We start from the raw sequence: 25334 nt of genomic DNA, 5'->3' as shown, positions 1-25334 counted from the left end.
TTGTGTATTTTATTAATTCTCTCAAGAAGTAAATCCATTTAATCCATTTACTCAGTTCTTTAAGCAGAAAGTCTCCAAATCCACCAGGTAAATTCTTTTTGTCCAAGGCTAATCCTGCACTTCGAGGGAAGAACAGGCAGGGAAGGAAAGGGGCACTAACGAGCTGCCCACCACACAGCACGTCCTCAAGACTATCTCAGTGACCACTTTTAAACTTTATTTCACCTCTTTTAGGAAGGCACACAATTTGATCTGTCCCCACAGACAACCAATCCCCTAAGTCTTTGGTGCTTGCTGGTCCCGTCAACAAGAAAATTCCATATACGTAACTATTAGCCTTTAGCTAATTTACCAGCCAGTGCCCAAAGTTGTTTAATTAGCTGACTTTCACATCAGATGGTTCCCAGAGAACTAAAGCAGTTCTCTCAGCGCGTAAGGTGGCAACAATCGTGAAATCAATGGCCCTGTAACAGTTTATTTTCTGCTTTTCAATGTAAACACATCAACAATACCTAATTTCCGTTCAAACTCATTTCCCTTTTATTAAAGTCCAAGTTACCATTACATGGTTTGGTACTCAATAAAGGAAAACTTGTTCAAATAAGGTAATATGTTATCATCAGTATTTCCAGGTGACTGTTTACAATCAAGTAGCATTATCAATAAATCCTTGGGAAGCCCATCTGTAAGAGAAAAAAATGAAGAATCAGACAGGATACAAAAAGGAAGAAATCTTACTAAAACAACCTTTAGAGCAAGAGTCCAGGGAAATCACTGCCTCTGTGTAGCCTTTTCTGCTCTTACTTAATCTTGCCTAGAGTCAACTTACAGGGGACTAGCTGTGACTTTTTTGTTGTTTATACACCTGGTACTTACTAGAGTAGTCTTTTCCAATCAGCAAAGTATTGGGGAGTTGCCCTTTTAAAAAAATTTTAAAAGAAATATAATGCTGCTGCAACTAGAATATATCCAAAACACAAAGATCTTCTGAACTTCTTGGAATAATACTTGATAAAATGAAAATTAAGCCCAAATGTTTAGACAACCTTTTAAGAGTCCATTATGGAATATGAACCACAGACAAGAGCTTCAAAAATATAACTAGGAAATCTTCTATTCTCAATAGTTTTCTCCAAGTACTCACAGAAACTTTTAATAACACACACAAAAAAACTCTTTCCATTTATTACAAAGATGAGCTATCTGATTTTAGGGAGTTGGTGACGATAGTGGTAGTATTGGGGTGGACAAAGATAAAATTAAGACTCCTGCTCCAAAGCAAGCTTTAAAAAGAGATCCCAAAAGTGGATTATAAACCTTAGGCATTTTCTGCTCAGTTTGTCAGTAGGAAGACTGAATATAATAGGGATTCTTTGAGTTCCAAGATTTTTTTTTTTTTTTTTTTTTTTTAAAGATTGGCACCTGGGCTAACAACTGTTGCCAATCTTTTTTTTTTTCTGCTTTATCGCCCAAAACCCCCCCTGTACACAGCTGTATATCTTAGTTGCACATCCTTCTAGTTGTGGGATGTGGGACACCGCCTCAATGTGGCCTGACGAGCGGTACCATGTCCGCGCCCAGGATCCGAACCCTGGGCTGCTGCACTGGAGTGCGCGAACTTAACCACTCGGCCACGGAGCCGGCCCCGAGTTCCAAGATTTTTGAATACATGTTTCAATATGTGTTCACTAATGATGTCTTAACCAGGCTCAGTGGTTCTTTATCTAGTGAGGGATTTGATATTAGCTCCGTAAATAATTTTAAGACCACTTTTATTGAAACTTTTATTGATAAGACAGTATTTCCAGTTTTAAAAATAAACTCCCTCTTACTCTTATGAAACAAATCCTCTCTTTAAGCCTCATTATTTACCTCTGAGAAATAAGAGCATGGCCTTAGTAAATGCCTCAATACTAAAATGGTATATAGGACATGTGGCATAGTAAGGACAATGGACTCCGGAGCCAGATTGCCTGGGTTCAAATGTGGGTTCCACTAGTAGTTGTATGACCTTGGACAAGGTGCCTCAGTTTCCTCATTAGTAAAACAGTAAAATGGGAATAATTATAACAATACTAACTACCTCACAGGACTGCTTATGAGGATTGAATGAGTTAATATTTATAGAGCACTTAAAACAGGCCTGACACATAGTAAGAGTATACACAATATGTGTTTGTTAAATAAAATAAAACTTTGAGTTACTGCTTATATTATTTTCTGTTTCACAAAGAATTTTCTGCACACTGCTCACCACATTAATCCTATGGCTGGTTTTATTACCTAATCTGTCCTTCCATAGAGAACAAGGTATCAAATACTTCTTTTTTTTTTGCAAGGAAAGATCCACTCTGAGCTAAGATCTGTTGCCAATCTTCCTCTTTTATTTTTCCTCCCCAAAGCCCCAGTACATGATTGTATATCCTAGTTGTAAGTCGTTCTAATTCTTCTATGTGAGCCACCACCAACAGCATGGCAAGTGACAGATGAGTGGTGTGGTTCTGCGACTAGGAAGTGAACCCAGGCTGCCAAAGTGATGAGCGCTAAACGCTGAACTTTAACCACAAGGCTGTCAGGGCTGGCTCTCAAATAAGTTTTTATTATTAATGAGTACTTACTTGACTATTAAATTCTAACTTGGGCACACAAAAACAAAGCCATCAAATTAATAAAACTCTGCTATTAAAAATAAACAATATGAATAAAAGCAGGCATGATGAACACCTTGTATGCCGTGGATCACCTTTAGTTTGCGGGAGGCTAAAGGGCTGGAATTAAGGAAGGGTACACAGAGGGCTTCAACTCTATGCGAAACCAGTCATTTCTTGGGGGGGGGGGGGGGTGGTGGAACCAAAGCAAATATGGCAAAATAATAATATCTGAAAATCTGGGTGTGGTTACACTTATTCTCTATGCTATTCTTTTTTTTTTTCCTGCTGAGGAAGATTTGCCCTGAGCTAAGATCTGTTGCCAATGTTCCTCTTTTTGTATGTCAGCTCCTGCAGCAGCATGGCCACTGACAGACGAGTGGTGTAGGTCTGCGTCCAGGAATTGAACCCAGGCCACCAAAGCAGAGCATGCTGAACTTAACCACTAGGCCACTGGCACTGGCTCTCTATCCTTGAAATACTGTATATAGATTTTTAATTAAGGAGGTTTTTACTTGCCTTTACACCAGTAAGAGAAGAATTATAACAATTCTAGCTCCTTAAATTTATCATCATTGGTACTCTCTAAACCTCTATGCTCACAGCCTCTAACAAGGCCATTAAAAGGTCTTACTCTGAGAATACTGAAATGTCGCTCATTCATCTCTCTCTAGATTCTTTCCTGCCTTATTCAGTAGTGAGTTGCTTACCCATGGGGTTTACACTTTGTCAAGGCCCAGTTCCTCTGGAGTGGAGATTCCCAGTTCATTTAAAGTTGGTCTAAGTTCCTGGATCACATAGGGGTATATTTCCTTATGAGGTCCTGCTTTGTCCTGACAGCAAAGAAAATATTCACATTTAGCTCTCTGAAAAGCCATCTCTATTACAATGAACTTGAAAATGCTTTTAATCAAATATACAGAGGATAGTGACAGAGAATACAAGTCACCTACTTCTTTTTAGGACTTTTATGGCTCGATGAGCAGTACACAGGTCTGTGCCTGGAATCCGAACCTGTGAACCCTGGGCAGCCAAAGTGCAGCATGCAAACCTAACCGCTACACCACCAGGCCAGCCCCGAAGTCACCTACTTTTAAGTTAACATATTTGTTCAATAAAGAGAACAACTTATGTAGGCACTATTCAAGGTAGGTTTTTAAGATACCTTGAGAATACCTAAGACAATTAAGACTAAATCCAGGGGGAAAAAATAAATATTTTAAAGCCTTGAGTTACTGGAAAAGAAGGTGGTGATGACAGAATTTGGTGAAGGTAATTAAATGTGCCCAGCAGGCAACAGGAATAATTAAGTTAACACAAGAAAAGTTTTTAAATTTGTCTCTAATTTCAGACTCTAACTGAATTAGCTGCTGGTGCTGAACGGATTGATAGCCTACAGAACCCTTAATTATCGTACCTGTTGTAGAAAAAGTAATGTCACATGTTCCCTCTTACAGACTTTGAATCTCTTTCTTCTAGACCATAATATCTTTTCCTGGAGAGCTACGCTTAGAGAACACTTATTTCCAAGACAAGAGAGTTTTGACGAATACTCATTCACTGTGACATATAATTTTATCTATACTGTCACAGGGTACCTCAGGGACAAACATTAAAAAGGCAAATGGATTAACACAGCGCCAAGCTGCTGTTCTTCTGCCTTTAACAAATTCTAAGTCTTTTTAGTTCTATTTTTTTATTTATAAAATTCTTGTTTAAAATGCATTGTATTTATTTGTTCATTACAGAAAAATCAGAAACTATAATCAAATAACAAATAGCACAAAGGTAAATTGTAGTTAAACCTTTGTATATCCTTTTTTTTTTTTAAGATTGGCCCTGAGCTAACATCTGTTGCCAATCTTTTTTTTCTCCTTCTACTTCCCAAAGCCCCCCAGTACGTAGTTGTATATTCTAGTTGTAGGTCCTTCTAGTTCTGCTATGTGGGACGCCACTTCGGCATGGTTTGATGAGTGGTGCTAGGTCCACACCCAGGATCCAAACCGGTGAAACCCTGGACTGTAGAAGTGGAGTGTGGGAAATTAACCACTCAGCCATGGGGCCAGCCCCTTGTAGATCCTTAATTATTTCTTTAAGATAAATTCTCAAATGGAATTGCTGAACAAAAGGATATCAAGCACAATTTTTAAGGCCTTGGATAAATTCTGCCAAACCGCCCTCCAGAAAGATTCTAACTGCAATGTACATTCCCTCTAAAAATGAGAACTGATTAAAAACCACAGAATATGCTGACACCTAATCAACGGCCCACCCACTTCCAGAACTTCTTTAGCATTATTATTTCACTGACCTTGACAACCTCTAGGATGCGAACTGCACTAGCAAAATCATTTAACCGTCTGCATGCCCGCAAAGCAGCATCAATGATTTTGGGTTCTGGAACCAGATCATAGCCAACAAGTGTATTCATCCCTGTCAAATTAAAAAGAGGGGCCATATCAACCTAGAATATCCTTACTTAAACTACAGTTTAATTATCTATATTTGTATTGAAACAGACATGTGATCTTGTCTGTTTAGGCCTCTATTATCTACAAAATGAGAGAATCTGCCTTTAACAAATTCTAGATGATAAGATCATAGTGGATCTTCCAGGGAATTAGTGGAAAGAAAGAAGTATGCAGTAGCATGCAGACTGAAGGGAAAAAAACCCAAAAGTTTTCTTAAATGCAAACACAATTTTCATAATAATTAGCTGGTTTGTTTTCAAACAAGAGGGCTATTTTCAACTCATATCTTTAGATCTTAGTACAATGTATGTACTTTGGTTGCTTTAAAATAAATTTGATTGGAAAGTAATCTAAAAACACCCAGAGAAATGCTTAAGGAGAGTTAATGAAGCCCAAATGAGGACATTAAGGAGATATAGAGAAATATTAGCGCACAGACTCATAAACATTCAACCAAAAAGTGACTGGACATGATTACTTTAGGCTCTGCACAAAATGACACATCATAAAATTTAAGATTCTCTTAATGGGAAAGCAGAATTGCTATTCTTTTCATCACTTCTACTCAAGATTATTCAATAAGAATTTCCCTGGTTGCAGCAAAATTGAGTCATTACATTCCTGCAGAGAAGTTTGAAGCACTTAGGTTTCTTGCTTTTATTTATTTTAAAATATTTAAACAAAGGACACCAGTGACTACAATGCTAGAATACAGTCATAAAGACTGAACTCTTGGTCTGAGATAAGTTGCCTACACTTAAAAAAAGTTATCTACTAGTCTAACTATCAGACTAGTTATCATTTTTTCTTTAACATTTTTTTTTTCATTTTTCTCCCTAAAGCCCCCGGTACATAGTTGTATATTCTTCGTTGTGGGTCCTTCTAGTTGTGGCATGGGGGACGCTGCCTCAGCGTGGTTTGATGAACAATGCCATGTCCGCGCCCAGGATTCGAACCAACAAAACACTGGGCCACCTGCAGCGGAGCACGCGAACTTAACCACTCGGCCACGGGGCCAGCCCCAAGAGACTAGTTATCATTAATACTACTCACGTTAAATGTGCATCTGCAAATTTAGGAAAAACAAATTCTAGCTTACTTAGACTGGGCACTTATTCAGGGCAAGACAAATCATAACTGAGAATAAAAATAACAAAAAACCCAAATTATTACCAAGAAGGGAAGAGAACCAAATGACTACTTGTATAAATTATTTAAAAGGTACAAAACTGTTAACTCTTGCTCACCCTGATCTATCATGATAGCCGTGGTTTTCAATCAGGGGTGATTTTGTCCCCCAGGAGACATTTTTGGTTGTCACAACTTGGGGGAGCTTGTGGCATCTAATGCATAGAAGTTAAAGATTCTATCTAACATCCTACAATGCAAAGGACAGTGCTTGCAACAAAGAATTATCTGGCCCAAAATGTCAATAGTGCCTGCCTTAAAACAAACACTATGGAAGTTATAAACTTTCTTAACTGCAAGTTGCAAGACAATACCCAGTTTACATGATACATGTTTTTAAAATAGTTGCTTTCAACAAAGTAGTGGAAGACTACAAAGCAGTTCATAATTCTATACCAAAATAGACAAATATGGCTATGTTCCAATTACCTTTACGCAATTCCCAGGCATCAATATCTGGCTTGTTGAAGTACGTCACCCAGCGAGCATCAAACTCCTCATCTGTCTCATGTGACCCATGGGAGTAGCAGCGAACCGACTGGACAGCTACAATGGAGAAAGAGCAATAACTTCAATATACAGAAGTAGCATTTGACACGTCTCGTCAGTATAAGGTTTTTGCTTGTTTTTTCTTTTTATTGCATTAAAATTACACACAAAATTTACCATGTTAACCATCTTTTAGTGTACAATTCAAAGGTATTAAATGCATTTGATTTGTATCATTTTGAATCAATTATCTATGTCATGGTAGGAAAATTATTCAGCAGGTCAAATGAAACAAATCTTTTGTATTGATATGAAAAAAATCTTAAAAATTAGGCAAAGAAAAACCAGTAGAACAAAAAGCACTATATATGTATGTTTATGCTTTCTTCCCATTAATGTGTAATGCTAGCTTGAAATTGTTAACAGTGGCTACCTTTGGAAGGAAAAACTTTACTTCTTCATACACTTCCATAATGTCTGAATTTTTGCAATAAGTAGAGTATTAATTCCTAATTTAAAATAATGTCAATTCTAAGTTCCTAAGTAAATTTATAAGATATATATATTTTTTTTTTGAGGAAGGTTAGCCCTGAACTAACTGCTGCCAATTCTCCTCTTTTTGCTGAGGAAGACTGGCCCTGACATAACATCCATGCCCATCTTCCTCTACCTTATACGTGGGACGCCTGCCACAGCATGGCTTTTGCCAAGCAGTGCCATGTCCACGCCCAGGATCCGAACTGGCAAACCCCAGGCCGCTGAGAAGTAGAATGTGCACACTTAACCGCTGCGCCACGGGGCCGGCCCCTATATTTTCTTGATAAAATTTTTTTAAAATCTTATGCCCTCCATTAAATTATATTTAAAAATAAATTACGGGGCCAGCTCAGTGGCGCAGGGGTTAAGTTCACACGTTCTGCTTTGGTGGCCTGGGGTTTGCCAGTTTGGACCCCGGATGCGGACATGGCACCACGTGGCACACCATGCTATGGTAGGCATCCCACATATAAAGTGGAGGAAGATGGGCATGGAGGTTAGCTCAGGGCTAATCTTCCTCAAAAAAAAAAAAAAGGAAGCCAGGTAATACTTTGCCCAGGGCTTAGCACCTTAAATACTCAGTAAATGCCAGCTATAAATTAATTTTATCTAAAAATGTCTTAGTTGATCTTCTATTTATGTTAATCATAATTTACAGAAATAAACATTCTTCAAATTGCATTTCCTGTTACATGAATTAGACAAGCTTAGTATAATTTCTAATTTTTTGGGGGGGGATGGAGCGTGAGGAAGATTGTCCCTCAGCTAACATCTGTGCCAATCTTCCTCTATTTTATATGTGGGATGCCACCACAGCATGGCTTGATGAGCAGTGTGTAGGTCCATGCCCAGGATCCGAACCTGCAAACTCCAGGCCGCCAAAGCAGAGCACACAAACTTAACCACTCGGCCACAGGGCTGGCCCTCTAGTTATTTTTAAAGGCTTAACATATCAAAAAAACAGTAACTACTCAGAAACCTCCACTGCAGTTCTAAGAATACTCCAAAATCTAAATGTCAGGAATATCCTATACATCCTTAATGCAATAACTGGCAGGAGAAAGAGCAGAGAGAAAAAAAAAAAAGAAAAGAGACAAAGATGGAAAACTGGCCAGTCCTGGAGATGGACTGTCACTGCTAGATCAAGGACAAGAATTCTCACTTAAATTACTATTTGAGCCTATAGCAAAATACCTGCCAAAGTCACAGAGGATCACAACACAAGTCCCAATTTTCTCAGAGACCTAAATTAGCTCCACAGTCCAGGCCCAGAACAAAGTGGGAGATGTACATAAATGGGCTGGAATTGGACACCCTTTAATTTCTATGACAAGAAAAAAGAATGGATCCCTAGATCTAAACGAACTTAGTAAGTGCAAACATTTAAACAAAACTATGTGGGTATTTAATAACTCATAAGGACTAATATTCATTTAATATATTGGAAAGCATAGATCACAACAACCCTCTAACCCACTGTTAGCAAAAACTTATAAGCTACCTTTTTCAAATATTAAAGTTACCCTTAGCTGAATATTTAAAGTGCAAATGTAAAATGCTACAACTTTGGAAGACTGTTTAGCAGCTTAACAAGTTAAACACATACCTATTATACTATGCAGTAATTTCACTTCAAAGTATTTACCCAAGAAAAGGGAAATAAATGTATTCCCTCCCCAGAGGTAATTATTAAGCGCACCTTTCCTATCACCCAGAAAAGTGTTTCATGATAACCAATTCCTTTTGCTCACTGCTGGGCATGGATTTCACCAGGTGACTGGTAGCTGGACTTTGTTTTCCAAGTGAAAAAGATGAGCAGCAACTGCAAATCCTAGTCAAGGACATCAATGCATCACCTTCAATGATTTGTTCACCTTCCTTCTACGAGTCCCAAATTATAAACTGGTTGTACTCCAAAAAGACCTAATATGAAACAACTATTTAGAATACCAAGCACGCACCCCTTACAGGAGGGCAAAAACAGACTTTCCCTCATGGTTTAAATTATATTCCTAATTCCAGGAATGGGTAGAATAGGATCTATTCTCCTAGCTGTGAACATGTCCCCCATATGCTTAATGTTTTGATTCTTAGGTAAACTAGATAGGCATTCTTTCCCTCTCCCCACCAACCCAACTTAAGTACAGTGTACAGCATTTCCACCTAGTTTTAAGGCTTGCAGGGCAACCTATCTTGGAAAACAACTGCTCAGAGCTTTTATAGAACCTAAAGTTTCCAGAGCAGGAAAAAGGAAGTAGGTGTAAAAAACAGGGACACACCTACGGCCTCAAACTAAAAAGCAGAAACTGCTTTTTGGCATTCAATTAAGCACTCTATTAAAAAAAAAAAAAGCTAACATATTTAGAAAATTAAGAGGCTCATTAATCTCTCTGGTTTAAGTTTAGTTAAATCAGATAGCTTTCCATCTAATAACTGATCAGCTCAGACAAAGCCCAAAGAATGGTCATTTTGGTGGTAGTAATGCTAGGAGTAAGAGAAAGAAACAAATAATGTGAAGGGCACATGAACAAGCTCAAAGGCAGGGTTGTTGAGGTCCAAGGCTTAGAGCAGCCCTACACCTTGGGGCCCAAAGGCTGGAAATTTAGAAATGTGGAAGTGGTGCAGAAAAGAAGGTTGGAAGGTAATAAAAAGTGCTACTTAAATTCAGCCCTGCACCAAGAAAGGGAAAGAGAAAACTCCCACCCTTCCAGGTTGTATAGGTTTTGAGGGCTGACTAGAGAATCTAACCAATATTCAAAACATTTTAGGGGCCGGCCCCGTGGCCGAGTGGTTAAGTTTGGGCACTGCACTTCGGTGGCCCAGGGTTTCGCCAGCTTGGCTCCTGGGTGCGGGCATGGCACCGCTTGTCAGGCCATGCTGAGGCGGTGTCCCACATGCCACAACCAGAGGGACCCACAACTGAAAATATACAACTATGTACCGGGAGACTTTGGGGAGAAAAAGGAAAAATAAAATCTTAAAAAAAAACACCAAAACATTTTAATTATCCAATTTCAGCAGTTATTGGAAAAAATTCTGTTTCAAGTTGGAGGCTTCTTTACAGACCAAATATGGAATTTGAGTTACTACTCAACTAGAGCAAACTTGAGGCCCCTCAGGTTAACCCTTCTGGAGCTCTCTTTCAAGTATACTCTCATCTGACCTTGGATAGCCTCATCCAAGAACCTTAATCCTTTCTGACTCACAAGTGCATAAAATCTCTTCAGTTTCATACTGATAACAAACCTCAACCTATAATATACAAAAGTGAAAGGCACTATAATAAAGCAAATACGTACTAAGCATTTGTGGCAGGCAAGGTGCTAAGAGTTACATTATCTCATTCAAACCTCACAACTACCAAATATTATCCTGATTTTAGAGATGAGGCAACTGAGTCTTAAGGTTAACATGTCCAAGGTCACAGCTAGAAAGGAGCTGACATAAATGTAACCAATACTGCCTCCTTGTGGCAAATATTTAGGTATATGGGACAAACACCTAAGATAAAGCTTTTTGTTTATGAACTATACTCAAGAGTGGGAATAGAACGCCTAGAAGATAAAACACTATGTCCAAACTTAGTAAGAAAAGAGGAACTCCTTAATCTGCAGTTTGCCAAAAACCTCTGCCATTTCCGAACCTGCCACAAAATGCAGCTATTCTTTTGAAGGGGACCTAAGAAACCTCCCCAAAACGTATCTGTATGAAAAAATTAAAGCAGTATTTGCTGATTTAGCACTTAAATAAGGAAAGAAACAAAAAAACATAAAATCTGACAAACATGAGGATGCGCCGAAAATAACTATAACTAAGAAACAGAAAATGGTTCCATCACTAATAAAGGAGTCCGTTTCCCAGGACGGGCCTCAGTTTCTTTTTCTATAAGGTGGTCTCCATGGTCTTCGAAGTGTATGCCAGCCTCGCCCTTCTATGATAAAGTCTACATTGAATGAAGCAAAACACACTCCTTAGGTTCTCAAGCGTCTAATTAAAACACTCAAAACAGTCAAGAGAACAACCTTACTGGTTTTGAGTTTCTGAGCTCATGTGTTTAAATATGCATGCTTAGGGGCTAAATTTCATAATGTAGCATATACTAACACCATGGACCACGATCAAAGAGCAGCTACAATAATTAAAAGTGCAGTGCTGGGCACAAAGCCTCCTGGAATACATATAAGACAAAATAAGAGACAGGAATCAGCAACACACTTCATAATCAAGCCATCAGGCTTCTAATCCGAAGCAAAAAAGAACCCTTCCCCATGTTTGCAGAACCCAGTATTTCCGGGTCTGTGGTACCCAATCTTCGAAAAGAGTAATGTTCTCATCATAAGACCTATCAATTCAGACTCTCTTCCAGACCCCCGCAAACAAGCACACACATCTATCTATGGTAAACGTGGCAGAATTAGAACGCGGCACAACAGTCTCTAAAAATGACAGTACGGTCTGTGAAAATGACACACAAGACGCCAACCAGGAAATGCATGATAACAAAGTATACTGTGTCCCACACGGAAGCATACTGTATTCTCGGAAGGCGCTGGGGGCGGCGGTGCCCGGGTCCCCGGAGGGGCCACCCCGCTCCTACACTGAGCAGCGCGTCCTGTGGCTCAATGTCACCTTCGCCGAAGCGCGGCGGGCTGGCGGCGGACGCTCCCAGTCAGGTGGCCGCAGAGGTCAGTGCCAGGGCACGGCCACGGCCCGGGACCCGAACGGGTTCGGTAGGCGCCTGAGGTGGGCTGTCCCCTCCGCGGCGCCCACAGCTGGTCCACACCTGACCAGTAAGCGGTGCCCGAACCAGGAAGTCGCGCTGCGGAGGGCCCCCGGGTCACGTCCTCCAGTCCTCCACAACTGAAGGCAGCGAAGAGAGCGGCCAGTGGTCACCGGGTTCGGCCCCCCGCCCGCAGAGCAGGGACTAGGCCGCGGGGCGAACCAACTCTCGAGTGGCGTCGGGGGCCCAGGTCACCGCAAGGACACGCGGGCGCGGGCAATGGCAGGCGGGGGCCTTACCGGCGGCGGGGCCGGGGGCCGGGGCAGAGTGCAGGAGGCTTCGACGGCTAGCCCGGGCAGCTGCGGCTGCTGCTACCGCGCAGCGGCGAAGAGGGGCGCCCAGCATGACGGCGACGGCGGCAAGCAGGCTAAGGCTCAGTGGAAGCCGAGTGTGAGCTCACAGGCCGCTCCGGAGCGCGCGGGGTCGGACTCACGCACCGACGCACAGCGGGCGCAGCGTAAGGTCCCGCCCACTGCGGCGCTCGCGCCTCGGCGGGAGGGGGCCAACATGCTGCCGCGGGCGGACTACGGCGGCGCGATAAGGACAAACTACTTTGGCACCGCCCCACGCCGGGAATCGGGTCTCGTGGATTGCAGCAGCCATTATGGAGCGAGCATGGAAGGAAATCGAGCGGCCAGCAGTGGACGGTACCGTGGTTTAAGTACGCTTCCGGAGGCAACTCCATCACCTACCTCAAAGTGGGAACGACTATAATAATAATGACAATTTAATAAAAATACCTTCTTTGCTTACACACAGCCTCCCCCATACCCCACCCCTTTGACGCTTAAAATAGAACTAATGGGAAAACAACTGCTACATGTAAGGAACCTTATTAGTAACTATTCTTATATCACAAAACTACAAGTGAAACCGGTATACAGTTAGCCATTGTCAATGAAAATAATCCATAACCAATCTATAAATGAAAATTTGGGAGAGTTTATTCTGAGCTGAAATCTGAGGACCATGGCCCGGGGCCTTTCTTCCCACAGGAATAAAGGGCACCAAAGAAGTGAGGTATACAGAGTGGTTATATACCCCCAAACAGGATATTTCACATATGATTGAAATGTCCTTCCCACAATAGTCACAGGATTGCCCTGTCAGCACAGCGCGTGGACACAGCAGGGAGTGGTCTGCTATCTCGGATGGCCGTAGCAGGAGGCAAGTCTATTGTTTTGAGCTGGGTGGTCACAGGTGAGGGCAGCAATCAGTTCCTAGCCTAAGGAAAGATGCTTAATCCTTAAAGAAATGCCAACGTTGGGAAGGGGAGGGAAGTCAGTTACAGGAGGTTACCAGACAAGCACAATAAAATGTAGATTTAAGTCCTTGCCTTTGGCATTGATTAAGAATTTCTAGAGAGAAGGTCATCTCCTTTCTTCTTGGTACAGAGAGGGAGGCACCTTTACAGATAGAGATTTCCTTTACAATGTAAATGTCTCCTTAAAAAGGGGCAAGCCAAGTTCTACTTTTCATTTGCTTTCCTGTCTGCAAAGAAACCAGCCTCAAATAATCATGCCAAAGAGACATATCTTGGGGTGGCCATTTCCAGGTCCCCACATCCTCATCAGTTGTAGGTCCTTCTGGTTGTGCTGTGTGGGACACAGCCTCAACGTGGCTTGATGAGCGGTGCCATGTCCATGCCTGGGATCTGAACTGCAAAACCCTGGGCTCCTGAAGCAGGGCGCCTGAACTTAACCACTCAGCCTCGGGCTGGCCCCCCACCCATTATTAACTGTGATGCTTAGGCAATATACTATCCTACTCCCACTAGGTTCCTCTAGGTAACATCTCCCTAGTGCCTGGGTCACCATGGTAATGGGTGTTTTAGCTGTTTTTCAGGAATTAGGACCCCCTTGTCCAGTTCAGGCCACCTGAGGCCACCAACCAATCAACTAGACCTGTGAAGGTGCGTGAGAAATGACCTTTTTGAGGTCAACAGACTAAACACTCCACGCTCAGATCATGCTAACAGCACCATCTTGTGGTGAGGCCGTGAAGCTTTACTGGGCTTGTGCAGATCATCAGTTACCTCACTTCTTACCCCCAGTCATCTGTCCCCACACTCCAGACCACCTTGCCCACTACCCCATAAATATCCCTGATTCTCCATTTTGGGGGAGGCAGATTTGAGGCTAATTCTCCCACTTTCTCATGTGGCTGCCTTGTGATTTAAACCCTCTCTCTGCTGCAACCTTGTCATTTTGGTGATTGACTTCCTCGGCGACCAGCAAAAGCAAACCTGGTTCGGTAACACAAGAATTGAAAAATGAGTCCAACCGCTTCTCTTTACAGATAGAAAACAGGCTCAGAAATTAGGTTGCTTGGGCTGGCCCGGTGGCGCAGCAGTTAAGCGCGCATGTTCCGCTTCGGCGGCCCAGGGTTTGCTGGTTCAAATCCCGGGTGTGGACAAGGCACCACTTGGCAAGCCATGCTGTGGTAGGCGTCCTACATATAAAATAGAGGAAGAAGGGCATGGATGTTAGCTCAGGGCCAGTCTTCCTCAGCAAAAAGAAGAGGTTTGGTGGTGGATGTTAGCTCAGGGCTACTCTTCCTCAAAAAAAAAAAGAGGAAATTAGGTTACTTGCTGGCAATCAAGGCTCTTTTCGCCAAATCCCCAGTTGTGAGGACTCACTTGGATATTTCTGACCAAACTCCTGGCCCCATTTTCTACAAGAGGGCTCCTATAAGCAACTGCTCTGAAATGAGGTTAAATTCCAAGACTTAACATCTAATCTGGCCTCACCAAACTACATCATGTCTTTGAGCTCCTGGGCAGTGGGGCCACTTTCCCCAGGCCTGAATTATCTTGCTGCCACCCAGAGTTAACGAGACAGTCTGTTTTGTCTTGGTATCCCTCATTCTCTATCCCTGGACTCACTGAGGAGAGAAAAGATGGACATTCAGGCTCCTCTTTTGCACTCCAGGCCCTCTCTTCTGGGTGTCAGCATCTGCCCTTCTCCTTTTCCTCCCTAGAAGTGTGGCTTTAGAGATTATGAGCCCGGCTAGGAAAAGGATAAAAAAGCTTTTCTTTTCAAGCATCTGACCTCACCTCCTCCCAACAACCTAACTAAAGGACACCTGGGGAAGCTTTGACCTCTGTATTTCAACTAATACTCATCAAACTTCCAAGAGGGGGAAGCCCAGGGTGTCAGGGCTCCTGTAATTAAGTATTGGGATATATTGCAACTGAATTCCAACTAGTCTCTCTGCTATCCGTCTCTCCACTTTTCCTACAGTGCCTTAGATTGGCTACTAGAGTGTTCGTGGTGTTGTTTTTTAATACAGTTATGATCATTTATTATCCCAGCTAAACCTCATGACAACTTTGTGAGATAAGCATTTATCCCATTTTATGGATGAAGGAATAGACTCAAAGGACACTTGCCTAAGAATCACACAGCTAATAAATAGTAGTGCTTAGATTTGAGCCCAGGTTTGTCTAATTCCAGAAATTGTTTGCTTTCCTCATCACCCCTGAAGGTAGGCTTTGCTGGCTTCTCAGCGAATTCTGAGTCCCCTGATACTTGCGGGCAGTTCTCAGCCTTTATCACCTGTATTAGTTTTCTATTGCTGCAAAAAATTTACACAAACTAAGCAACCTAAAACAACACTCATTTATTATTTCCCAGTGTCTGCAGGTCAGAAGTCCACGCATGGACTCTACTGGTTCTCTACTCAGGGTCTCACAAGACTGAAATCAAGATGTTGGCCAGGTCTGTGGTCTCATCTGGAACTCAAAGTCCTCTTCCAAGCTTGTTCAGGTCACTGGCAGAATTCAGTTCTTTGCTGTTGTAGGACTGAGTCTCCATTTTTTCTTGCTAGCTGTTAGTCAAGGACCACTCTCAGATCCTAGAGGCCACCTCCTGGGCCTTACCAAATGGCCCCCTCCATAGGCCCTCTCACAATCCCACAGCTTATTTCTTCAAGCTAGCAGGAGAGTGTCTCTCTGACACTTCACCCTTTTAAAGACTTCATCTGATCAGGCACAGGTCAGGCATATCCAAGGTAACCTCTCTTCTGATTGACTCAAAGTAAATGGATTAGTAGCCTAATCTTGGGAATGATATCCCATCAAATTCACAGATTCCGCCCTGATTATACAAGGCATGTACACCAGGGGGCATGAATCCTGGAGACCATCTCTGAATCCCCCCTACCACATCACTTACAGGGGCCACTGCTTGTTCCCAGGTCTGCCTCCAGTTGTGCCTCCAACCTCCAGGCCATTCTGCTGCTTCTGGTGGGTGTTCCCTCCCTGATGAGTTCAGACCAGACATCCTGGATCTTGCCCAAGGCCATCAAGGTCTTTTGTCTCTTCTTACCATCTTCTGCCCCGAAATGCTTTTCTGTCCCTCTGGAGAAGCAGTAGCTGGACTTCAGATGCCTCACGGATCATCATCACTAGTCCATCAGCCTATGGGCTTCCTGTTGCAGCCCAGAGCCTTCATCCTGGAACAGTTGTGATGAGGCATTTCCTCTGATGTCTGCAGAGGGGAGGGATGATGTTACTGAGGAGCTTGTGAGGAAAAGGACACTGTTTCACCATGTGAATGTCTAGTAAAGGGAAGTTCACATTCAAGAAAAGCTCTTATCTTCTCTGGGGGAAATGAAACATGCATCAGGAAAACAACGAATCCTGCCATTTCAAGGCTGGAAGTGGCCCTTGAGGCCATTAGTCTGACCCTACATTGCTTCCATTTCCTCAGGGCCCTACTCACCTTCAATGATGGTGATGTCCCTACTAGACTGCTTTGAAAATGGGGATGAACAAGATATGGCACCTGAGAGAATGACATTCTTCCTGCTGTTGAATTATAGCTCTGCCATATGCCCTTAGGCGAGTTACTCCAATTTCCTGAACCATAGTTTCCTCTTCTATAAAATGGGAACAATAGTGGAACCTATCTAATAGGTCATTGGGAAGATTACATAAGATAATGCATGTAAAACACTGTGTCCTGGCTGGCATACAGTAAGGGTTCAATAAATGGTAACTGTTACTCTGTAGAACAAGTATTTTCCTCTTGTAAAATCATAGAAATTCTTTTCCTAGGGCAGGGTAGGTTGTGAGATGGGGACAAAGCATGGAGGTGGGGTAGACAAACACACCATATGGATCACTTGAGAATCAGGGAGAAGGGTGGCAGAAGGAAACAGTCTTCAAAGGTAATCCTGTGGGGCCACCATCCAACAGAGATAGGAGGGCTCTGATGATACTTTTTCGTAGTTTATTTATATTATTATGTAATTTCCTAAATTATTATTTTTATGATCAGAAAATCATTAAAGGATATAATTTTGTATTGAAATATAACACATACTAAAATTCACCCTTTTGAAGTATACAATTCAGTGATTTTTAGTATATTCACCATGTTGTATAAGCGTTATCACTAGTTCCAGAACATTTTCATCACCCTAAAAAGAAACCCCACACCCAACGGCACCCACCAACCCCACTAGCCCTAGGCAACCACTAATCTAGTTTCTGTTTCTATGGATTTGCCTATTCTGGACATTTCATATAAATACAATTAAATGACGTCTTCTTTCTGTCTGGTATCTTTCACTTAGCATAATGTTTTCAAGGTTCATCCTCATTGTAACATGACTCATTACTTCATTTTTCATGGCAGAATCATACTCCATTAAATGGAGTTACTTAATGGAGTATAATTAAATAATTTCTCTTACCTTTCATCAGTTTATGGACATTTGGGTTGTTTCCACTTTTTAGCTATTCTGAATAAGGCTGCTTAAACATTTGTGTATGTGTTTTTGTGTGGACATATTTTTCTTTATTTTTTTTTTTACAGATTTAATTTTTTTCCTTTTTCTCCCCAAAGCCCCCCAGTACATAGTTGTATATTCTTTGTTGTGAGTCCTTCTAGTTGTGGCATGTGGGACGCTGCCTCAGCGTGGTCTGATGAGCAGTGCCATGTCCGTGCCCAGGATTTGAACCAACGAAACACTGGGCCGCCTGCAGCGGAGTGCGCGTACTTAAGCACTCGGCCACGGGGCCAGCCCCTGTGTGGACATATTTTTCAATTCTTTTGGGTATATATCTAAGAGTATTATACGGGTCATATGGTAACTCTATGTTTAACTTTTTGAGGAACTGCTGAACTGTTCCAAAGCAGCCTGCACCATTTTCCCTTCCGGCCAGCAATGTACACACGTTCCAATTTTTCCACATCCTTATAATTTTTTTTAACAAAAAAAGCTGAGGGCTGGCCCGGTGGTGCAGCAGTTAAATGTGCAGGTTCTGCTTCGGCGGCCCAGGAGTCGCCAGTTCAGATCCCGGGTGCAGACATGGCACCGCTTGGCAGGCCGTGCTGTGGCAGGCGTCCCACATATAAAGTAGAGGAAGATGGGCACAGATGTTAGCTCAGGGCCAATCTTCCTCAGCAAAAAGAGGAGGGTTGGCAGCAGTTAGCTCAGGGCTAATCTTCCTCAAAAACAAAACCAAACAAATCTATGGTGACCTTGAGCTTCTTCAAAGAGTAGTTAGAACTCAAGGGCCCAGATGGGAAGAGAAGCTGTGGTGCAGATAGGTTGGGCCACTGTCCATGGACTGGACCGTTAAGGACTTCGATGTGGCATCAGAACAGTTCAGAAATCTGGCTCAGCCAGTCTTTATTCACTCAGTCAACAGTTCTCTGTGGGCTTCCTCTGTGTCAAGAGCTGGGTAGGGAACAAGGCAGGCAGGATCCATTCAATCATGGCTTCTGCTTTATTGGGGTGACTGACAACCAGAGGATCACATTGAGGGTACAATTACAAACTAAAATCTGTGCTCTGAGAAGAAGAAACCTGGTGTCACCAAGGAGACTCTCCTATGGCTGTATTTCCTTCCTTCCTCCCTCCCTCCCTTCCTTCCTCTTCACTTCCTCCTTTCCACCCTCTCCTCCTTTCTTCCCTCCCCTCCTTTTTTCAATTACCCCTCTCTCTGGGAGACAGGGAGGTATTTCAACATCACAGTGAAATAGAGGGGACTAGAGTCCCTAGTGACTAAGGTGGGCTTAGCAATGACCAAACTGCAAAACTAATGGGGCGTAATGGGGTGGGGGTTGGGAGACTGAGAGAGGGGGATGAGGGAGGTGTGTGAGTGGGTGGGACTTTATTTGACCCAGGTCGTCCCCCTACTGTGCAGTGAACATGCCCTGGCACGTTTGTGGCCAAGGGACAACAGCTCCTAAAGTTTTTACCAATTTGAAGCTGTGGACACTCTCCCCCGCCCCCCGCAATCCCTCTATTGTTTGGCCCTTACATAACATATCCCCTGGGATGCCAGGAAGGCAGGCCAAGTCCTGGCCAGGCTAAGGTTAATGCTACAAGGAGAAGCTCTCCTCTGTCCTGGCTGTAATGGCAGTGAAATCCTACCCAGTCTGGGGAGCTCTCAAATCTGTCCGCACTACCACTGTCCCATCTCTTATCTCTCTTTAGCCTCTGAGATCCAGTCAGGCCCCTTCCAAACCACCTCCTACCAACACAGGTGTCAGAGGGATCTTTTTCAAACACCAGTCAGCCTGGGGCACTCCCTGGCTTCCATTGGCCCCCCACTTCCTTCAGGGAGGCTCCATGTAACCTGGCTCCCACCTGGTACTCCAGTCCCACCTGCCTCTCACCACGTATCCTTCAGACACTTATGGTTCCCATAACAGCAGATGTAGAATCACCTTCTGTGGTCTGCCTGGAATTCCCTGTCCAGTCTTGTCTAGCTGTAACTCCTTCTGGTCCTTGGGGAACCAGCCCCATCAGCACCTCTGGGTATTAAGTGCCCCTTCTTAGAGCTCCCGCCTTTGCCCACTATCATTATATTGTGCTGTAACTTTCTTTTCTTTCTTTCCACTAGACTGGGACATCATTGAGGCAGGAAAAATGTCTAATTACACTGTGATTCTTCCCCCCAGCTCCACCCTGTGCCTACATTAGGACTTGGCACAACAACAAAGTCCCTCAAGGCCCAGCTGGAGGTCCACTGCCCGTCTGACCACAAGCTCTGGCCTTGGATTATATACATTTATTTTCCCAAATGGATTTTTTTTTCCTGAAGAAGATTTGCCCTGAGCTAACATCCATGCCAGTCTTCCTCTTTTTTTTATTATGTGGGCTACCAGCATAGCATGGCTAACAGAGCAGTATATGCCTGCGCCTAGGAACCAAACCGGGGCTGCCAAAGCAGAGCACGCTGAACTTAACCACTAGACCACAGGGGCCAGCCTCCAAATGGATTTTATTGTGTGATATGACAGCTTTGTGGGTGTGAGCCTTCACTGCCACTCCTAGCCTGCATGTGCCCAAAGGCAGGGCCCAGGAAGCTCCTGGATAGAGGCCACAAGAAAGATGGGGTCTCTCAGGGGGGCTTCCCACTCCCTCCCATTCTGCTACTAGTCAGCTCCCAAAGTGGGCGTCTCTGAGGGGCTCCCCTAGCCACTCTCCTCCTTATTCCAGCACTTCTCAGGTTTTCACCTCAGCCTTGGGATGGGGGTGTACAGGTACAGCTATCGTCTTCCTGTGGAGCCTGCTCCTGGGTCAGCAGGGCCAGAGGATCAGTAAGGCAGGGGTGGGGTGCTCACGGGTGCTGGGTTCCATTAGCATCCAAGAGCACCTATCAAAAGAATGGGAACTGACCCTGCTGGGGTGGAGTGGGGGTGCAGAAAAGAAAGCCAGTTTCAAAACCCGCTTTCTGGCATGGGAAGCAGAAACTCAGCCCACCGTGGGGGCAAGTTAATACTCTGAAGGTGAGGAAACAACATGCCCCTCTCCTCCCCATGTTGCAGGATGAGTTTCTAGGCTGGAAAGGGACTTACCTGACTCAAGCCATCAAGAGAAAGCCTCTGCCTGCATAGTCCTCGTGAACCAGCAATCAGGACTTCAGACACTAACGGCCTTGGAAGGTTGGCCCTTTTCCAGAATCAAGACCAGTCTCCTTTAAGCTTCTACCATGCAGGACCTCTTCCAAGTTTTATCATTTACTTTACATATGGAAACCCAGGACAGGCCCAGAGCACGTTACTTGTCCGGAGAGTTTACATTCTCTCTATTCTTCTTGGGCTGCCCCTGCGAGGGTCAGAGAAGCACACTCAAAAACCCTTGGTTCTCCCCAGGGACTCATCAAGAACAAGAAATTGAGGAGCGTGATCAGTGTCAGATTCTAGATGACAGGGCTCACTGATCAAAAGCTTAAGCAGACAAGGGGGTGGGGGACAACTCCCTGAAGGGCCCCTCCTGTCAGCTGCAGAAACCTACTCTTGTCACCAGCAGAATTTATTTCAGGGTTCTGCCAGCAAAGTGACTTACATTTTTCCCTATCTCCTTTCCAGGGGTGCTGTCGAGTTGCATTGGGTGGGCTCTGCTTCTGAGATCCTGGAGCTATGTGCCCCTCCTTCACTTGCTAGAGTTCTTCCAGCACACAGCACTTCCCCCTACTCCCCCCAGTTGACTTGGAGTTGGGCAGCGCGGCTTATGAGGCTGTTATCTTTCCACAGACAGCTGTGCAGGGCTGCAGGCAGCAGCTTATCAGGGAGCCTGCAGTGATTCACAGCCCAAGTCCCAGCTTCTCTGCTGAATAGTAATTTCCAGCAGTGGATTTGTGCTCAGTCTCTCTCCTCCCCTCTCCAAGGGTGTGCTGTCCTTTCTGAGAGAAAGCAGTGAAGGGGAGATCCTACCATGGGGCTCGGGGGGTGGGGTTGTGCCAGCCTTCTGAATAAGGCTGTCTATTGGCAGGAGGCTGCAGGTTTAGGGACCCCAGTGGGGTCTGCCACCCTTGACAGTGTCCCTCAGCAGAGTTCATCAATGCTCGGCTTCCTTCCCCTCCCAGAAAAGCAATGTGCTGCTCCATTTCCCTTAGAGGTAGTGCACAAGGGGACAAAGGCACCCTTTGGGCCACAAGCCCCTGAGGCTAGAACCAGCCAGCAAGGGCTGGGAGATAGGGAAAAGCCAGGAACTAGCCAATGTGTCCCTTGCACCATTTTGAAGCTCTCCAATCTTTGTGCCTGACCCTGAAGACACCAAAAGCTAAGGATTCCAAGCTGGAGAGGACTGAGACACAAGGGGGTAGGCCAGAGCAGTCTCTGCACAGTGGTTAGGAAAAAACCTGGGGAAAGAGCCATTTTTGCATTTGTTTTATTGGAAGCAAGACTCTAGCTGTGGGGCTCAGGGGAGCAGGCATGGAGACTTCTGTCCTGGGTCTCTCCCTCTGAGCCAGCCGGGGGTAGGGGGCTTGTTAAAAGAGCTAGAGGCCATGGAGATGCCCCTGCCACGATTTCAGGATGCTCCTTAAAAGTAGGGGAAGGAAAACTAGAAAGGGAACTGTGTTCTGGAGCGAGGGGCAGAATAGTGCCCCCCCACAACTCAGACTCCCCTCTCCTCAAGCAGTTTCTCAGCCCTTGCCCTCTGCTGCTAGTGGTGGGGGTGATTACAAGAGCTCTCCTGGGCTTCCACACTCAGAGGCCCCCACCTGAATGCTGGGTACCTTTAACCCTCGGGGTCCCTGAGCAAGGCTCGAGTCCCCCTGCCCACCATTCCCTCCTGAAGAAGGTCCCAGTATGGCTCAAAAAAGCTGAAGGTGGAGTTCTGCGTCTTCAGGCAACACGGGTGGAGGAGCAACCAGCCCACGAAGCTTCCTTGGGGTCCCTCTCTTGTCGCCTTGGGGTCCATGCTGCCAGTCTGAGGAGTTGTGTCCAGGTTGTGGGCTCCAGAGTACCGAGGCCTGAAAGGCTGAAGGTGCGTCTCAAGGTCCATCTAGGTGGCCCAGAGCCGGGAATTCTCAGGCTGTCTAGTCCTCTTGCGCAGCACCTGGCTCAGGTTGTGATCGCTTCGCGGAGCCTTCTCCAGCCGCAGGTTCCCCTAGGCTCCTCTTGGATGTGGGCGTGGATGGCTGGGAAGAGGGGCCAGCAAGGGGGTTAGGGGGCTGGTAGCCCGGTTGGCGCGGATCCAGTGCATCCTTGGAAAGTAGGATGGCGAGGCTGGGCACGTTCTTAACTACACTGAGACTGGTAGCTGGGTCGCCAGGCTTCTGACTCGGCGAGGGCCCAGGTGGCTGGCTCTGCCACACCTCGCGCACACTCCGGTAGCGCAGCCGCGTGACCTGGTGCAGGCCCGCCAGGCGGCGCTTGAGGATCTCCGCGCACGTGACGGTCTTGGTGGTGGCCCGACCGCAGCCGCTGAAGACGATGGCGCGCGTGGCTGGCTGCGCCATGCTGGCGGTGGCGAAGGCCAGCAGGTTCCGGATCTTGCTGCCCTCTTTGACCCGCATGTGCACCGCTCCCGGCGCCAGGTCCGCGAAGGGGCCAGAGCCCGGGCCACCCCCATCGGCCCCGCCCCCCACCGGCGCCTCCTCGGAGCGCACCTTACGGAAGTTCTCCATGCGCCGTCGTTGCCAGGACCGCGGGGACGCGAGCTTCGCCATGGGGCCGCCTCAACCCCGGGGCTGCATGGCCGCCAGTCGCGTCCGGCAAGGGCCGGGAAGGGGTAAAGATGCAGGAGACGCGTGGACGCTGGCAGGCGGGCTAGGACGGCGCGATCCTTGTCTCCCACTTCTCTCCAGTGGGCGCTGCTCTACTCCGCGCTCTCGGCACCCTGAGCTCCGCACCTTCAGCGGAGGCCCCGCCTGGGAGCCTGGGAGCCCCCGCCCCTTCCGCCAGGCCCCGCCCTTAACTCGGCCCAGCCTGCCCGGGTCCCAGCCTCGCCATCCTCTCGGATTCAGTCGGGTCCTCAGCTACGGGGGCGTGGGAGCGGTGCACACGCTGGGGCGCAAGGGCAACGCCAGGCGGTGGGTTGTCAAGCGAAGTTCCCTTATGATCTCCATCAGTCGTCTCCGAGCCAACCCTCATAAACGGGCAACCTAAATAAGAACTGCGTTTGTGATGCAAATGCCGCCACAAGTCGGGTCCCCGAGCACTTCCGCGTTCAAATTGAAGGCTACCCCTTGTCCCCTCCCAAGGAGAGATTTCTAAGTAGGCTGCTGGGGCCTCTTTCCTCCAATCCTCCAGAGAACTCCCCTACTCTGTCCCTTCCGCTCCCGAGCCAGTATTCTCGCCTCAAGGACAGCCTGTGCACGGTCAGCAGAGTGCGGGAGGCGCTGGCTCCGGCTGTGCTCCGCGCCTACCCTCGGACGACTATTCACGGCGTGGTCCTCGCAGGGCAGCCAAAAACCGAGATGTCAGCCTCGGTGCGCCTGACCGGAGCTGGAGGCTCCTGGACCCCCGTACACCCCTGCGTGTGGGGAGTGAGGCTCTGCGTCAAGCTGTTCCCTGAGGTGAATGGGAAAAGGAGACCCCCTTCTCCAGGGGAGTTAAGCTCCCTCCACCCATGCCTGAAAGCACACCATTAGAGCTGCATGCTTTAGGGTGAGCCGAGCATGCTTCCCTGCTAACGTGAGTCCCTTCTTCCCAAGTGGAATTCGTTGTCAGTCAGCCTTGACCCCCTGAGACTCAGTGGGATCCTTTTTTTCAAAAAGGAGACGATGAAGGCAGGTTTTGAGAGAGAGAATGGCGGAAGGTGGGAAGTTGAAGCTTTGGGGGTATTATGAAGCTACTGGGTGCCCCTCTCAGGGAACTCCAAGGGATGAGGAAAGTGGCCCTGGATCTCCTCCCAAGAGAGATGAGCAGTGAAGGGAGGGGTGAGGTTGGGATTGAAGGACTGCTGATGAGAGGGAGGGGGTTTGAGAAGGAGCTGGCCCCTCTTTAGAACTGCTCTGGGGCATCGCCCTTCATCCTTCCACCCCTCTCACACACACGCACAGTCAGAAACGAGAGAGTGGGGCGCCTGATCCGGATGGGGCAGACTAGAACTGGGTGTAGCGGGGAGGCGCACGGAGAGCTGCCTTGGGCGGGAAACTCTGAAAGTGCTGGGGGCATACCAGTGCTTGGGGGTGCTGGGCCCCAGTCATGAGACAGGGCTGTCACGGTCCCCCTCTCCATCTTCAGGATCTTCTCGCCTCCTCAGCATCTTGTATCTTCTAGTTCTCGGCCCTTGCTGTTCAGAACCTGGGGCTGACCCCATTACCGCCCCTTGGGAGTTGCTGGAACAGGTGGATCTTTGCGCCCCAACGTATGAGCGACCGCCCCTTCTCCGATCTCTTGCTCGCGCGTTGGGATTAAGGGCCCTCGAGGTCGCAGTCCACTCCAAATATGGACTTTAGCCGCTGCCCTTCTCCCGCGGGCCCCCTGAGGAACAGCCATAGAAGCTGGAGGTACAGCGGCCTTGAGA

At 46.0% G+C, this 25334-nt stretch overlaps 2 protein-coding genes across 2 annotated transcripts; both read right to left on the bottom strand.

Annotated features, from left to right (window-relative positions):
• Positions 1-516: 516 nt before the first annotated feature.
• Positions 517-12639, bottom strand: COX5A (cytochrome c oxidase subunit 5A). Its single transcript, XM_023653440.2, has 5 exons — positions 12353-12639; positions 6737-6853; positions 4960-5081; positions 3359-3481; positions 517-683 (listed from the first exon to the last, which is right to left on the bottom strand). Exons 1-4 carry the CDS (start codon positions 12456-12458, stop codon positions 3368-3370), a joined length of 459 nt encoding a protein of 152 aa, XP_023509208.1. The 5' UTR covers positions 12459-12639; the 3' UTR covers positions 517-683; positions 3359-3367.
• Positions 12640-15719: 3080 nt separating this feature from the next.
• On the bottom strand, positions 15720-25153 carry RPP25 (ribonuclease P and MRP subunit p25). The gene is made up of 3 exons (XM_070233386.1): positions 24985-25153; positions 20933-23967; positions 15720-16603 (listed from the first exon to the last, which is right to left on the bottom strand). Exon 2 carries the CDS (start codon positions 23530-23532, stop codon positions 22900-22902), a length of 633 nt encoding a protein of 210 aa, XP_070089487.1. The 5' UTR covers positions 23533-23967; positions 24985-25153; the 3' UTR covers positions 15720-16603; positions 20933-22899.
• Between the last annotated feature and the right edge of the window lie 181 nt (positions 25154-25334).

This window comes from Equus caballus, chromosome 1 (assembly GCF_041296265.1).
Source record: "Equus caballus isolate H_3958 breed thoroughbred chromosome 1, TB-T2T, whole genome shotgun sequence".
NCBI lineage: Eukaryota > Metazoa > Chordata > Mammalia > Perissodactyla > Equidae > Equus > Equus caballus.
The sequence above is the reverse complement of the archived record's forward strand: the minus strand, read 5'-3'. Positions and strand labels throughout refer to the sequence as shown.